This window comes from Euprymna scolopes, chromosome 8 (assembly GCF_053919585.1).
Source record: "Euprymna scolopes isolate OS-2025 chromosome 8, ASM5391958v1, whole genome shotgun sequence".
Classification (NCBI taxonomy): Eukaryota; Metazoa; Mollusca; class Cephalopoda; order Sepiida; family Sepiolidae; genus Euprymna; species Euprymna scolopes.
In genome coordinates this window covers 132,594,251-132,609,348 of record NC_136489.1, presented here as the reverse complement: position 1 = coordinate 132,609,348, position 15,098 = coordinate 132,594,251, and the positions used below count along the sequence as shown (strand labels likewise).

At 35.9% G+C, this 15,098-nt stretch overlaps 1 protein-coding gene across 1 annotated transcript in view; it reads left to right on the top strand.

The window, feature by feature from the left end:
* Window positions 1–15,098, top strand: part of LOC145283776 (oxaloacetate tautomerase fahd2, mitochondrial-like) — a 48,807-nt gene that overhangs the window by 13,083 nt on the left and 20,626 nt on the right. Inside the window, exon 2 of the mRNA XM_080132832.1 lies at window positions 11,142–11,358. Coding sequence (XP_079988958.1) covers window positions 11,142–11,358 — 217 coding nt within the window. The remainder of the gene's footprint in view (window positions 1–11,141; window positions 11,359–15,098) is intronic.

Here is a 15,098-nt window from a genome sequence, read left to right as displayed (position 1 = left end):
AGTAAGTTTTTTAAAAAAATAGTAAAAATTATTATCCATTCTAAAGATTCATTTTGAGTTTCAGATAGAAATTATTAAACACCATACAGGAGAGCTCATTGTTCAAACTCCCCAGCTTAAAATTCACAGGCAACATGGATTAGAACAAAAACATTGAGGACATTGCCAAGGCTGCTGCAAAGAAGATAGGCTCCCTCTACCATGCTAGAAAACTACTTGCATCAGAAAGTATCCTATATCTTTACCAAACCACAATTTGCCCATGTATGAAGTATTGTTATCACATCTGGGTTGGTGCATCTACCATTAGTTTCTCCCTTTTAGAAAGGGTCTAAAACAGAGTTTTAAATCTAATAGGGCCTGCATTGTCAGCCAAGCCCAACATATGTCGCATTGCTGCAATGTTGACTCCTTGTGCTAGCTTTACAATTACTTTAATGACATGTGCTCTCATGAATTCATAGCATTTTTTACCCCTCGATGTACATATTCTCAACTATCTCGGCAAGCAGAAAAATCTCACCCCTTCACTGTTGAAGTCTCTAGATACCAGAAAGAATGCTATTTTTCCCTTAAACTCAGATTTTTTTTAATTCTTTTGTGTTTCCTACTTCCCCGAATGTACTAACCTGCAGAAGTTTATATGTAATATGAACAGACATCTTGCTGCTTAATCCCTCTCAGTTCCCTGCCAGACATGGTTCAAAATAGTAGCCCCTTACATCCAAATAGCAATATGGCTTGTTTGTGGTGAAAAAGAATAAAACACATCTCTGACGAATAAGAAAGACACAGAAGATTGTATAAAATCTATTATTCATTCACAAAAGTGTAAAACAAAATAAACATGATAATGAGGATGGAACGATATGTGAAGGAATAATAATCTCCCTTGGAACAAATAAATCTTTAGAATCAAAAATGAAAGTAAAACTGTACTTATTCTTTGCTTAGGTGAGTGTACGTGACCTAGAAAAGAATAAGTCTACAGTCATGTAAAAATATTCGCTTGAGAGATTCATTTCTTGAAAAGTTCTCATGTGGTTTTGACACTAAGGATTTCTTGGAAAGCAATATCTCCATTGTCAGAAGTTACTGACCTGACATAGTAAAGGTGAAACTGAAGAATAATGTCTTCTTTTTACAGAGACGACTGAAATTTAAAACATTGTGTAAAACAGAATGATTCATGTAGATGGAAAAAAAAAAAAAACAAGTGAAGCATGCATGGTCTTCTGTGAGTGCACAGTGAACGAGGCATGAAAAAATGACTAAGTTCAGCATTTGCCCACCTCCCTCATTTAGTCCCAAAAGTCCCCAGGGGTTGTCAAATCCTGGTGAAAATGAACAAACAGTGCAGTTTTAAGCCTTAACATATGTACATTTGAGTTTTGCACCATGCAAAAAAAGAAATGACTAAGTCCACCACCACCACCATTTAGCCCCAAAAGTCACCAAGGCCTTAACATATTTAAATTTGAGTTCAGCACCATGCAAAACTGCTAAATAGACATACACAGAAAAGTTTGGACAAATATGGTAAAATTGTCCCCAAAATGGAGTTTTTATTAGCCCTAAAAGAGCCCCTGGGGCACACCCAAGAGTTATTGTGAAGTATAGACAAACAAAATTATATAGAAATCAGTTAGTTACAACTTTTCAGAAAGTTTTATAAAAATCCAAGGCATCAGTTTTTTTTAATAAGCACAAAAATGTCAATTTTAGCCATTTTAACTTGAAAGTCACCCCTAGGGGGGCAACCAGAATTTTACTGGAAAATCCATTCTGTTACTTTTTTACTCATATCATGTTTAATGTTTGAGCAAAATTTCAAAAAATCTGAGGCGTAGTTATTGAGAAAAAAGCGGACAGACTAACGAACAAGGGTGAATTTACAGGTCCACCCTCCTTTTGTCAGGGGATCAAAAAATTTTTGTTTCAGTTGGAGATTTTGACTTGATTCAAACAGAAATGAAACTGCATATAACATAGTTCTTTAGACAATCTTTCCTATTCATTTCAACATAGGTTGAATAGGGCGATTAACTTTTAACTTGAGGATGACTTCAAAATTAAAAGGTGTATGCTTTGAAAGGAATCTCTTGTTCTGGCAATAAAGAACAATTTAAAATTTTTTCAATGAGGATTAATTATTCTTATTATTTGAGTCTTTGAACTACTGTTCTCACTGTGAATGTCATTTTCACAATGTTTCGGTTGATTTAACCTCCAACGTTCTTCAGGTGTATCTTGTTGAACTCAGAAATTTTCACAGAATTTTGTCAGTATGCTCTCATTCCATCTGCCATGATTGGGTAGAATTTCTAAGTAATTTGCTATTATATTTTGAGTATTGTCTGTACTGAGGATTGAAGAGTATAGCTTTATCCACTATGCCACAGGAAGAAGATTGGAGGTTACATCGACTGAAATGTGGTAAAAATAACACGTAAGATGAGTACAGTAGTCTGAAGAATAAAAATAATATAAAAATAAATATACTATTTGAATCCTTCAAACCATTATTCTCATCTTGAGTGTCATTTTCACGCTTCGGTTGATGTATCCTCTGATCTTCTTCAGGTGTATCTTGTCAAACTTGGAAATTTTTCTGTCAAATTCGGAAATCTGGACGGAATTTTGAATATCACCGTTTATATATTTCATGGGGGTAGCTTGCTCTCGTTGTGTCATCAATGACTGGATAGAGGCCTCAAGTAATTCACAATTGTATATTTTGGTCGCTCACACTGAGAATTGAACCTTCAACCTTCAGGAGAATATCACTTTTATAATTGATATTTTTTTCGAAGTACTTTAACCACTGCACCACGGGTCATTGCAAAGAACTAATCCTCATCTCAAAAATTCAGAAACATAATCTATAAATATAAAAGCGAAAATGTATGTATGTGTGTATGTGTGTTCGCTTTTTCTGTATGTCTACAAAAGGCTTTTTTCAGAGACGCGGTCGGTCGCCTAACAACTTTTTAAAACTTTTTATATCACATGTAAATCGTAATATCTCAGAGTTAACAACAGAGCTTGTCTGTCTATTTAATTTGCTCGACTTCGGGAAGATAAATATTCAACATTTGTCGCTCGCCGCATGTAGATTAGTCTTTTTCCTATAATAAAAGCGACACTAATTCTGGCGGTATTTTCCGTCTATCACCGGAAATGTTTGAAAGCAATCAGTTTTGATCAATGTGGAAATATTTTCCATATATCAAACAATTGCTATTTAATTTGGACAAGGGGAGCTGGTCCCCCCTCCCACCAACATCTGTAAAATAAAAATAAAAACAGCGTTCCTGCAGTAAATGAAATACTATCCTGCAGTCAAACTTGACCTCATTAAGTCATTAAAACGTGTACCTGCCAAATCCAAGTAATTAAATAAATTCAAACGTGTTTCCATTACCATCTCGCGGTGGTCCAATGGTTAACGCACTCTTTTTTTTTCACACTTTAATTTCCAACTTTGCCTCAAGGGTTCGGGTTCAATCCTCATACTTACCTACCAAAACATTTTTTTTATTTTACCCCCTCCCCCCCGGAGTTTTGATTTACCCCAAACCACACGCACCTCCAAACACCCGGACAACGCCGGGTACCCCTCGCTAGTCTATAGATATAAAAGCGAAAATGTATGTATGTATGTACGTACGTACGCTTTTCCTCGATGTCCACAAAAGGCTTCTTTCAGAGAAGCGCTCGCTCGCTTCACAACTTCATAAAACTTTTTATATCATCTATAAATTGTAATATCTCGCAGTTAACCACGGAGCTCGCCTGTCTATTTAATTTTATTGACTTTCAAACGTTAATTATTCCACATTTCCCGCATCGGCACGCGTTACATTCGGTTTTCGGCATAAAAAAAAGCGAAACTCGACTCTAATCACAGGCCCAGAGCCAGTAAGTAACGTTTGGTCAATGTCGACTTTGTCATATCAGACGGTAGCTTTCATTTTGAGACGAGGGAGTGGGTTTTTAAAAACAAACAAACCGATTTATTGACCTCATTAAAAACTGTCCCGCACAAAATGCTAACTGCTGAATAGCTATTGCCGTCACATCAATCAAAAACATGCACCTGTTTTTTTTCACACTTTACTATTTTCCAACTGCGCGTCCTCAAGGCTTTTTTTTTCACGGGCACCTGTTTTTTTTCACACACACCTACAAACACTCGGGCAACGCCGGGTACCCCTCGCTAGTCTATATATATATAAAAGGCAAAATGTATGTGTGTGTGTGTTTGTATGTCCGCTAAAAACTTTTGACAGATAGAACAAAAATTAACAAACTTGGTATCATATTGAAGCTCCACCCTCCGAACGACAAATATCGAAAAATTGGCCGAAAAGGACCACTAGAAGTGGGTCAGCTGACCCATTTTCTGCAGGGGGGGGGCAAAAAAGTGACATTTAAACTTTACGTATTTTTTAATCGATTTATAAGTGCCCCCCCCCAAAAAAACGGGACCCAACTCTACCACATAAAGTGTACACGGGGCCCGTTTTTTTTAGTCACCCTGTATTCAAAAACTGCTGAGTCATGTGATCTTGACATCAGCAAGCTGTAATGGCAGTCTGTATAAAAACATTTCATATATTGGTCGTTATCGGTAAAAAAATGCAACAATCATACAAATTAAACTGAACTTTTACGTTATGAAAACGTAAGCACCGCCAAAACTGAGGGGGCAGGTCAGTACTTTTTGACGAACCGTCTTTTTAAAAATCTACCAAAAATCAGGTAATTATCCGATCAATACGAAATTTTCAGCGATTGTTAGGAGAAGAATGAACTTTATAACAGTGTACTTATTTTTCATAAACGATATTTATATATATATATTTTTTTGCTTACAAAACCCCCCTTTGTTTTGAAGTGGGAACAAATATGCTTAAAATAATCATCTGAAACTGAACAAAACATATTGTGTTGTTGTAACGGACAGAATTATAGATTCAAAAAAAAAAAAAAAAAAAAATTGTTTGCATACCTTATTTTGACGTCTGAATATCAGAACTTCGATTGTGTTTAATTATCCCGCTTTTGAGTTTTGAAGTGTGAAATTCGGTGAATATGTTAAGTAAAATAATTAATTTAAGTTAAGCAAAACAAAAAAAAATTTTTTTAATATTTATACGAAAAAAGCCATTTTAAAATCTTTGATAAATAAATTAACAATTTTTTTTAGCGAGCCGAATAATGCATGACCATTATTAAACAGGGCATGCTTTGAATAATCGATACAAAAAAAAAAAATTCGATAAATATTGTGCCCTTTGTGTTAAAAATAGCATCATTTTTTTCGATCCCGTTTGAAAACGTTTGCCGCCTTTCGACTACAGTGGACCAAACGCGCTGAAATAATTTTTTTTTATTCTGCTTTAAATTGCCCCCCCCCCCATTTTGGGGAGCCTGGACCCCACACACATACACATTAAAAACCAAACTCATACAAATGGTCACCCATCTGGTACTGGCCAGCCTCAGCTTAATAATACATTGAAATTTTCGTCACTGAAAAATAAGTTTTTTTGGCCTGTTTGGTCTTCCATAGTTTTCTTATTATCAAACGAAAACGTAAACAGAGTCGATCTGAACTCTACGTCGATGCGAAATATCTGGTTACCTATATGAATAAGTGGAATTATTTGAAATTCAGGTACTTATATTATAATATTTTTGCATATTCTCTTAGAAAATCATCCTAAATCTTAGTTAGACAATAAATAAATTAATTAATTATTTCAAAAACCCTTTTTTTTTAAATATTTAAATACGTTTTTTGTGCAAGACAAAAAATGTCAATTGTTAACTTTTTGGGAAAATTTAACATTTAAAATTGAATTAAAAATAGTAGAAAAAGTTTTACATTATTCTGTTTTCTATATGATAAAATTCAGCGTTTTATCTTTCTGGAAAAAAAAAAGTTACTCAGAAATAATGGATTTTAATAAATGTAATTTAGTTTTAAAAAACAACAACAACTTGATTTTGCGGCCATTTTTGGCGGTGCCTATGAAAACGTTACCAAAGTTATTAGCAGGTTAAAAATAGTAAAATCCGAGACTTAAACCAAAAACAATAAGCAAAAATAAGTAAATAAAAAAAAAAAAATTACGCTTAAAAGTATTTAGCATGAGACGACCGATGTCTTTTTTCACAATAAAACAAAAACAAACGCCATTTTCTTTTTTTATATTAGTTACACTATGACCTGATTTTATTTAGCGGGAGGAAGGTGGGAGGCATAATATGATTAATCAGTGTTTGTTTACTTACACATTTTATTATAATACAAAATGAGAGTTAATGGATTTGGTGACATCCTAGGCATAAATCTTCTTTATTTTCGAGTAACGTTTTTTTTTTTCTCTACAGCTTGAGATCCCAGGTATGACGTCCTCCTTATTGTCTTAGTGAGGGAGGAGGCGAAAGATGAAACCGCTTTAATTCTTAGAACAGATACTACACTTTGAGATATTAAATCTTTTATTCATGTTAAAAAGTACATTCAAAATCAACGCTGAACAAAAAACTTAGGCACATGGCCAATTCAAAAGGGGGGATTTTGGGGGTCGTTGGTCATCCTTGTCACTCCAGAACTAAACAAAGTCAAAAGTTTCTCCCAGCTAGTATCTTCTTTCACCATAATACAGCATTCACCCTTTCATATTGGGGGACGTCCTACTTAACTCCCAATTTTTAAAACATTTTTTTTTTATTGACGTGTAAAAACAAAAAAGATAACAATAAAATGGTACAATAATTCATTTGTGTCAAGGGCGGGGGAAGAAGAAACAAAAGGTGATTAGTAGGACCCTGGCAACCCCGTCTAGTTGATAGGCTGCCCGTTCCACTAGGTTTGTAAAAGGAACCTCGCTTCTGCGGGTCAGTTTCTAGGTGGGGATGCCCTCTAGATGGGGGTGAATGGAGAAAAGAAATTTTTGTGGGTAAGGGATGGAGGTTAGTTTGTATTTCTTTTTCTCCAAGATGGGTAAAATTTAGAGGAAGGGGTGAAAACAAAAATTGCAGGTAAGAGGGGATGGGGATCTTGGAGGCTTCCTAATCGGGGAGGGATGGAACACACACTCAGCTAGCTGAGAGGCTACTTGTTTAATTTTACTTTACAGAACTGCGCGTTCCACACCTAGGCGGGGAACACGTATTCAAATTTGGCTCCTCTTCGTACACACAGACTTGCCACATGTATCCATCTTCTGTCAAATGCCGCGCGATGCAGCCTTCTTCTATCACATCTGATCTTCACCCGTAGCTGGTGTTTAAAGAAAGCGATCAGATCTTGATCAGAAAAAGACAACACCCCCCGGCAACCTTGCAGACGTGACGTCCAAATCACCATTCTCGCCACGGCCAGGATCGTAACGTAGACCATTTGTCTTTCCCGGTCCCACGGTGGCCTCACGTTGTCTACAACATTGGATACAGTAATTGGGCGAGGATGCTCAGGATCGATGTGAGCCGTCACTCCGCTGACATGCGACCAGTACTGGCGGAGTTCAAGGCAATCGAAGAAAGCATGATCCGTAGTTTCTACGGCCGTTGTTCCACAATGGCGACTCCAAAAACCCGGAACTGCATTGTATGTTGTTGAGTGGAAGTGCATTTCGGGCCAATCGCCAGGTCAGAGAGAACTCCGAATTGTTCAGATGACTCGAACCTGGCGCCCAGCTCCACGCAGAGCGGATCTCACTCTGCTGCCACCCTAAACGCGCGCATAGCGAGTCGTCAGCGGCCCCCTTCACTAGATCCCTGTGGAGTTCCCTACGGGTAGCAGTCACAAGGTCACTGGACCTTGGTAGTTGTTTTAGCGCGGCTCGGCACTCTTTCATGTAGGCAGATTCTCCCCGCGGCCTGCGACGGCTCTCGATGGAAGGGTCGAGAACGAGGTCAGGGAAGGCGGCAGTAACCATGGGGTGCCACGGTTGGTCATCCTGCATATAGTGGCTCAGGAAGGCCAGCCTCTCAGCATCTCGATGACACTTCAAGTCCGGCATTCCCAAGCCTCCCTCACACGGACGTTGAATACAGACCTGTCTGCTCACCCAGTGTCTTCCTCTGTCCCAAAGGAGCGAGGACAAGAGTTCGACAAGTGCTTTTAGGTGTTATGCAGGCAGGGGAAGTACGGCCAGTCGGTAAAGGATGAGAGGAAAGACGTAAGTGGCGCACGCCTCAGCTCTACCCTTTAAGGAAAGTTTCCTAGGAAGCCACGAATTGACTGCAGCCTCCACCTTTGATCGTCATTCTAAGATGGGTGACTACTTGGGGTTACCAAATGATTTATGTGGATCACTAAAGTTAAGCAACATGGAGTCTGGCTATTATCAGATGTGTGACTACTTGGGAATACAAAATGCTTTATGTAGCTCACCAATGTTAAGCAACAATGAGGTTGGTCATTCTAAGATGGGTGATTACTTGGGATTACCAAATGATTTATGCAGATCACTAAAGTTAAGCAACATGGAGTCTGGTCATTATCTTGGGAATACAAAATGCTTTATGTAGATCGAGGTAGCAAAGTTATTAATTTAGTAAGAGGAAGGGGATTATGTGGGTTAAATCATGAAAAATGATGGTCGAAATTATTAACATATCCAAGAATTATGAAAAGTGATGAAATAAGTTTTTTGATTTGTGTGTTATAATGAAACAAACAGCCCAGATAAAGTCTCAAATTTATTATTTTAGAAAGAGGGGGTGTATTATGTGGGTTAAATCATAAAACATGATTGTGGAAATTAGTAACATATCCAAGAATTACGAAAAATTTTGAAATTTGTGTTATTTGATTGGTGTGTTCGTAATGAAATAGACAGCTCAGATTATGTATCAAAGTTATTATTTTAGTAAGAGCGGAGCTATACTTTTGGTTAAATCAAGAAAAATTATTGTTGAAATTAGTAAGATATCCAAGAATTATAAAAATGATGTAATATGAGTTATTTGATTGGTGTGTGGGTAATGAAATAACCAGCCAAACAATTTCTCAAAGTTATTACTTTAGTAAGAGGAGGGGGATTATGTGGGTTATTTTATGAAAAATTACTTTCGACATTAGTATCATATCCAAGAATTATGAAAAATGATGAAATGTGAGTTATTTGATTGGTGTGTTTGTAATGAAAGAACTAGCCAGACAATTCTCAAGGTTGATATTTTAGTAAGAGTGGCGCGATTATGTTGGTTAAATCATTAAAAATGATTGTCGAAATTAGTAACATATCCAAGAATTATGAAAAATGATGAAATGTGATTTATTTTATTGGTGTGTTTGTAATAAAACAAACAGCCCAGACAATGTATCAAAGTTATTACTTTAGTACGAGGGGGGATAATGTAAATTCAATCGTGAAAATAATTGTCAAAATTAGTAACATATCCAAGAATTATGAAAAATGATTACATGTGAAATGTATCAAAGTTATTATTTTAGTAAGAGTGGGAAGATATGTTGGTTTAATTATGAAAAATGATTGTGGAAATTTGTAACATATCCAAGAATTATGGGATTCAACGACATACGTCCACATATATACTTACAGATTACCCGGAATCCTCCGGAATTGAATGAGATGTGGTGTGGTGATCAGTGTAAAAAAAAAAAAAAAGTCTGTATATAAAGACATTTTCTTTTGCGAGAGGGGCAGAACGTAATCGTGATTTTGTGATGATGACAACGAAGAAGAAAAGTTGAGAAATCAAGAGAAGACTGCTTTATGCAAATAGTTATTTTTTGTACGCATTAGTATGAACAACATATTTTTTTTTGTTTTTTATTCACTGAGTTAAAACATTAATTTCAATACTTCAAATTCAAATGTGGAGAAAGTATATTTGGATGAACTACTGAGGTAGTTCAGAAGTTTTGTTATCTTGGTGATAACATTGGAACACGGGGAGGAACAGGTGCTATAGTGATTGTAAAAGTTAAGACTGGATGGAGTAAATTCAGGAGATCTCTACAATTATTAACCAGTGATTAAATCAGATATAGTGACATGCTAAATTTGTTCTTTTCAGTTGCTGTTAAAAATACATTTGCTTCCCATAATTCTCACTTTGCTTGTATTCTTATAAGAAAAAACAAGTACGACATTAAAACGAACAGATGTCAGCATATTCTGTGGGAAAATTGGATTTAGTCAATAAGATATCACTCAGGGATAAGGGTTATTGCAAGTACATTACGTTAGTGTGGAGATTTGATGAAGTGTTTACTTAAGGGGGCGGTTCATTAGGAATTTGTTAACATTGGACTTGAAGACATCCAAGTTGTAGTCCGGTGGGAAGCAGGCAGACGGAACAGAGTTCCACAGGTGTGCAGTTCTAAGAAAGAAGCTTTGTTCATGGAATCCGCGTTTTGATTTAGGCACAGATATAGAGTGGGGGAAATTTTTCACAGTGGATTCAGCTAGACGGGTGTTTTTCGTGAAAGATTGGTGAGGGGGACAGAGATTGGAGTTCAGACGAGCACCTGCCATGGAAATAACGATAAAACAAAGATAGGCTCGCAACGTCTCTTCTGTGGGAGAGAGGTTGCAGAGTAGAGAAAATTGTGACAGTACCACGATTTACATATCTTTCTTCCCTTCTCTTTCCCTTGTACTAGACGGATTCCGGGTTTGAATGATGGTTGTTGTGCACATCATTTTGAAACCTCAGTGTTGTTCAGTTCCACGACAGAATTCTCATCCATCTTCATTGCTATGCACTTCTTCCACACAAACTGATTATCATTTCAGTTTACCAGTCATTTTACTGTACTTTTTCTGTATCCAATGCTTCAAGTACCACAAAAAATTGAGCTGCACCCGAGACACTTTCCACAAACTGAACAGGGGACATTTCCTCTTTCTGGAGGCTTTCTAACATTAAAACTACTGATTATTTTTTCTTAGTAACACTCACTCTCAAACCTTCACTTTCAGTGGTATTCCACCAAATCTTTAATTTAGCAAGTAGACTTTCCATTGTTTTACAGGTTAGTATTAAATCATCAGTATACAGCATCTCTTTTGGAAAATATCACATGATCTTGTTTGACTATTGTATGCCCCCCTCACTCTCTTACCATTTTACATTTTGTTTCCTCACAGAGCTCTTGGGAGTGGCAAGCATCGAATAAAGAAGGAAGATGTCAAGTTGCTGGAACCAATTACCCATCCTGGCAAAGTAATTTGTATTGGAATGAATTATCGCGACCATTGTGAAGAACAGAATGTTAAGGTTCCTATGGAACCAGTTATCTTCAGCAAGTTTTCTGATTGCATTATCGGACCTTCTGATAACATCCCGTACCCAAAAGAAACTGAGGTATGCATACACATACATAAAATGATCGTTTAAATCTAGAGCTAACACTCATATGATGAGAATGAGATATTTTAATTTGAATGTCAAATGTTGTAGAGCTACCATTCTAGTCTTAATATGAGGCAGTAATGTGCAGAGGTTGTGGTGGGGTAATAGGTGGCTCTGAACATCCAAATTTGAGAGGAGCAGCATCCAATCATATTCAAATTGTCTCCTTTTCCTATAATGTTTCTCAGTACTAGGACATACTTGAGTCTTTGAGATATACAATCAAGGAGTTGGCCTATGGCATCACTAAACCTCTGCATGCCACTGACTTAAGATAATTCATTTCAATCTAAAAATTAAGGTGGATTTTATATGAATCATTCTCGATGATACGTACTCTGTGCATAAACTTGTTAAGTCTGGCCATGCATGAAACACTAGAGATGCAAGCAAGTGCTGATCTGGGCAGAGGTCTATGATATGAAATGATCTTTAAACATCATATAGTTTAAAAATATAAATGCATTAATTTGCATATGAATGAATTAGCCGTGTTAAGAAGGATGAATTGGGGAAAAGAGCAAGTTGAGTGTTTGTTAGTAAAGGGAACATGCCAAATTTAAAAAGTTGTGCAAAGGCTAGCATCTTTTTTAATTTAGATTATGTTATGCAAAAACATAAGCTATTGAAATAGTAACTTTTTTTTTTCTTTCTTTTTTTGACAGGACACCATAGTTATTAATATAAAGTAAGGATTATTTGACATTGCCTGGATGTCTAGAATGTGACAGTTTTAGTGAAAAAGGAAAAAGATATCAGTGAATGACAGACAATTCATACTAATAATAATTAATATTTAACAAACTGGGTTTAAAAATACCAAGTGAAAGAGTCTCTGTCATGAAGATGGAAAATCGTATATTTTTAAGTAAAAATCTGCAAGGAAAGATTTTGTTTTTTTTGTTTTGTTTTTTTAGAAGGATACCGTAGTTTGCTTGAAGCACTGTGCATAGTGTGGAAGGATTTGTACTTGAAGGCTATATCAATGTGGTTCCTAGGAAACGCTGGATACAAGTTAGCATATAAAAGAATAATGACAAGATTAGAAGGAATTCTATTATGTTAAATAAAAATTTGAAAGGAAAGATTTAGTTTTTTAGTCTTTCTTCTACTGCATGAGTAGCCATTGAATATATGTGAAGTTTGCCCACAAGCAGTTTAATAGTAATATTCGTTGTACAACCAACATTGCAATTAAACTAGACTAGAGTTTGTGTGGAAGTTTTAGACTGGATTCCTCTCCATTGGGTCCTCACTTATATAACTGCCAACCAACTCTCATATTAACCTTTGAATTCAGTGTGGGTGTACTAGTCTGGACTTCTGATTGATTGATGTCTGATTTCAGTAACAAAAAAAAAAAAAAAAAAAAAAAAGAAAATCAAAATTAAATCTTCTATAAAATTATTTTATTGCTGCTGTTAGTGCTGGAACAGAATTCCACGCAGTATATTTGGAAACGTTTATTTGGTATATTTTTTAAATTGATTTATCCTTTTTTATTCACCTCATTTGTTTATTTTTTTTACTAAGTAGTAAATTTTTATAAAATTTATTATGGATTCATGACAAGAATGATAGTTGTTTATAGACTAATAAAATCACTAATACAAATAAGCACTAGAGAAATCAATGATTGAATATTGAACCCCCAAAATGAACAAGATCCATAGCCTATTCATCAGCTAGTTCAAATGCTAAATTGCTCCTCCTTTCTGTTTTACTCACCATATATAATGTTAATGTATTTCACTCACTAGTTAAATAGCTACAAAGTGAGGCTCATTGTTTGTTTGTAAATAAACAAGCAGCTCAGAACACTGTAAAAGCGATGGGCAAGTGTTTATTTAAATGGACATATTTTTAGGTCATTTGCAATCACCGATCCCATGGGGCGATGGGTAGAACTGCCGACTATCAACGCGATGGTTGTAGGTTCAGTCTCCAGCTAAGGAAAGGTGCTAATCTAGCTGCACTGATGAATTGTGATACAATGAAATAGCATTGTATATAGATGACTATATATATATATTTGTCTGTGAGAGTTTGTTCCCTATGGACTCCGAAATGGCTTGCCCAATTTTTTTAAAATTTCACATAAATGTACTTTGTGTCTGAGAGTGTTTTTAGATAAGTTTTGTATTGAAATATATCTGATAAGTATTAATAATTGAAAAAATTCTGATTAAAGAACAGTCAGATTTTGACCTAAATTAACACTCTTATACAGTCTAACATCACAAGTGCATTTGAGAAATTTTATCACACCACAAATAGAAGGGGTCATAGTATAAAACCAACAGTAGGTTCTTTGATAAGACAGGGGCGTGTTTGAAATGAATGTTTCTGTTTAGAGCACAGTTGAATCATGACACTTGACTTTTGCATTTGAAACTTTAATTTAAGCGATTGTATAAAAATAATTTTATAAAATGCACCATTAGGTTCTCTACAGAGGAATATAGGCTACAATCTGTTGTAGACTAAGTCACTGGGAGGTAGCATGTAAAGCTTTCTCCTGATGAACTGCAGTGGGTCTCTGACTAAAACGAGTAATCGGTTAATTTGATTGAAAAATGGGTAATTTTTCTGATTTTAATGACAAAAATATTAGAAGCATGGAAAATTTGTTGATCCTCATTCAATCCCGGGCAATGTCGTGTCTCTCTGCTAGTATTGTGTGTGTGTCTGTGTGTGTGTGTGTGTGTGTGTATAGACATCAAATTACAATCTTGTTTGGACCACACAAAGACCACTCAAGAATTATTGGCTGTTTAATTACTAGACGTAACAACTGACTGACTAGGGAGTGTGTCAATAAAAGTGGTCATAACATCTGTAGAATCTTCACTAGCTTGCTCACTAAGTATAAACCTTTGTTTTTAAGAAGCCATTATTTTTCAAAGAGGCTAACCAATCTCTTGGGTGGTCTTCTCTCTTAGCTGAATATTCCTGCCATTTATAGCATGCATTTATGTTTACAGCAATATTAAAACACTTGCATTCAATTTCTTGCCCATCAACTGCATTTGTGAGTGTTTCTTCACCCCAATTTCTTACCAACCTTGAAATCACTAATGTGGTGATGAATTCCATGTCCACGAAGGATCTTACCTTTTTACCAGAACTTCTACAACTTGTAAAGATTAACGTTGTGTCATTGTTCATCCTATTGGTGCAGTAACTCCTAGCTTGTTTTTCTGGTGACAAAATCAGGTGATGTGAACCTTCTCATTCATATGTTGTAAATTTAATGCAGACTTTAGTTGCTCCATGCAGAGTTGGCAGCAATATGTTTGTCCACATTAGATTTGGATTTCTACATGTTGGTATGGTTAAGATACAAGGCAAGTAGTTAGAGGAAAATAGCTATTAGAGTATAAAATCTTCCAACACCTATGGACCTTTACCGAGAAAGTGTGATTTTTGCTACTAGTTGAGTAGATCGAGAGTATTTTTGTTAAGTGAGGGTAAAAATGCGGTTGGTTTAATGTAGCTCATTCTGTGATAATACTCGTAAAACAAGCACAGTGTTACAGCACTTGGCTTGGCAATGTACAACCTTTTTTCCTTTTTTCTTGCTGTGTTTTCTTTCACAACCTTGCTTCAGAGTTTTTCTTTTTTAGACTGCCAGCTTTCCTTTTTAACTTTGCAACCACTTCCCACAATGCATTTCAATTCCCACTTTCACT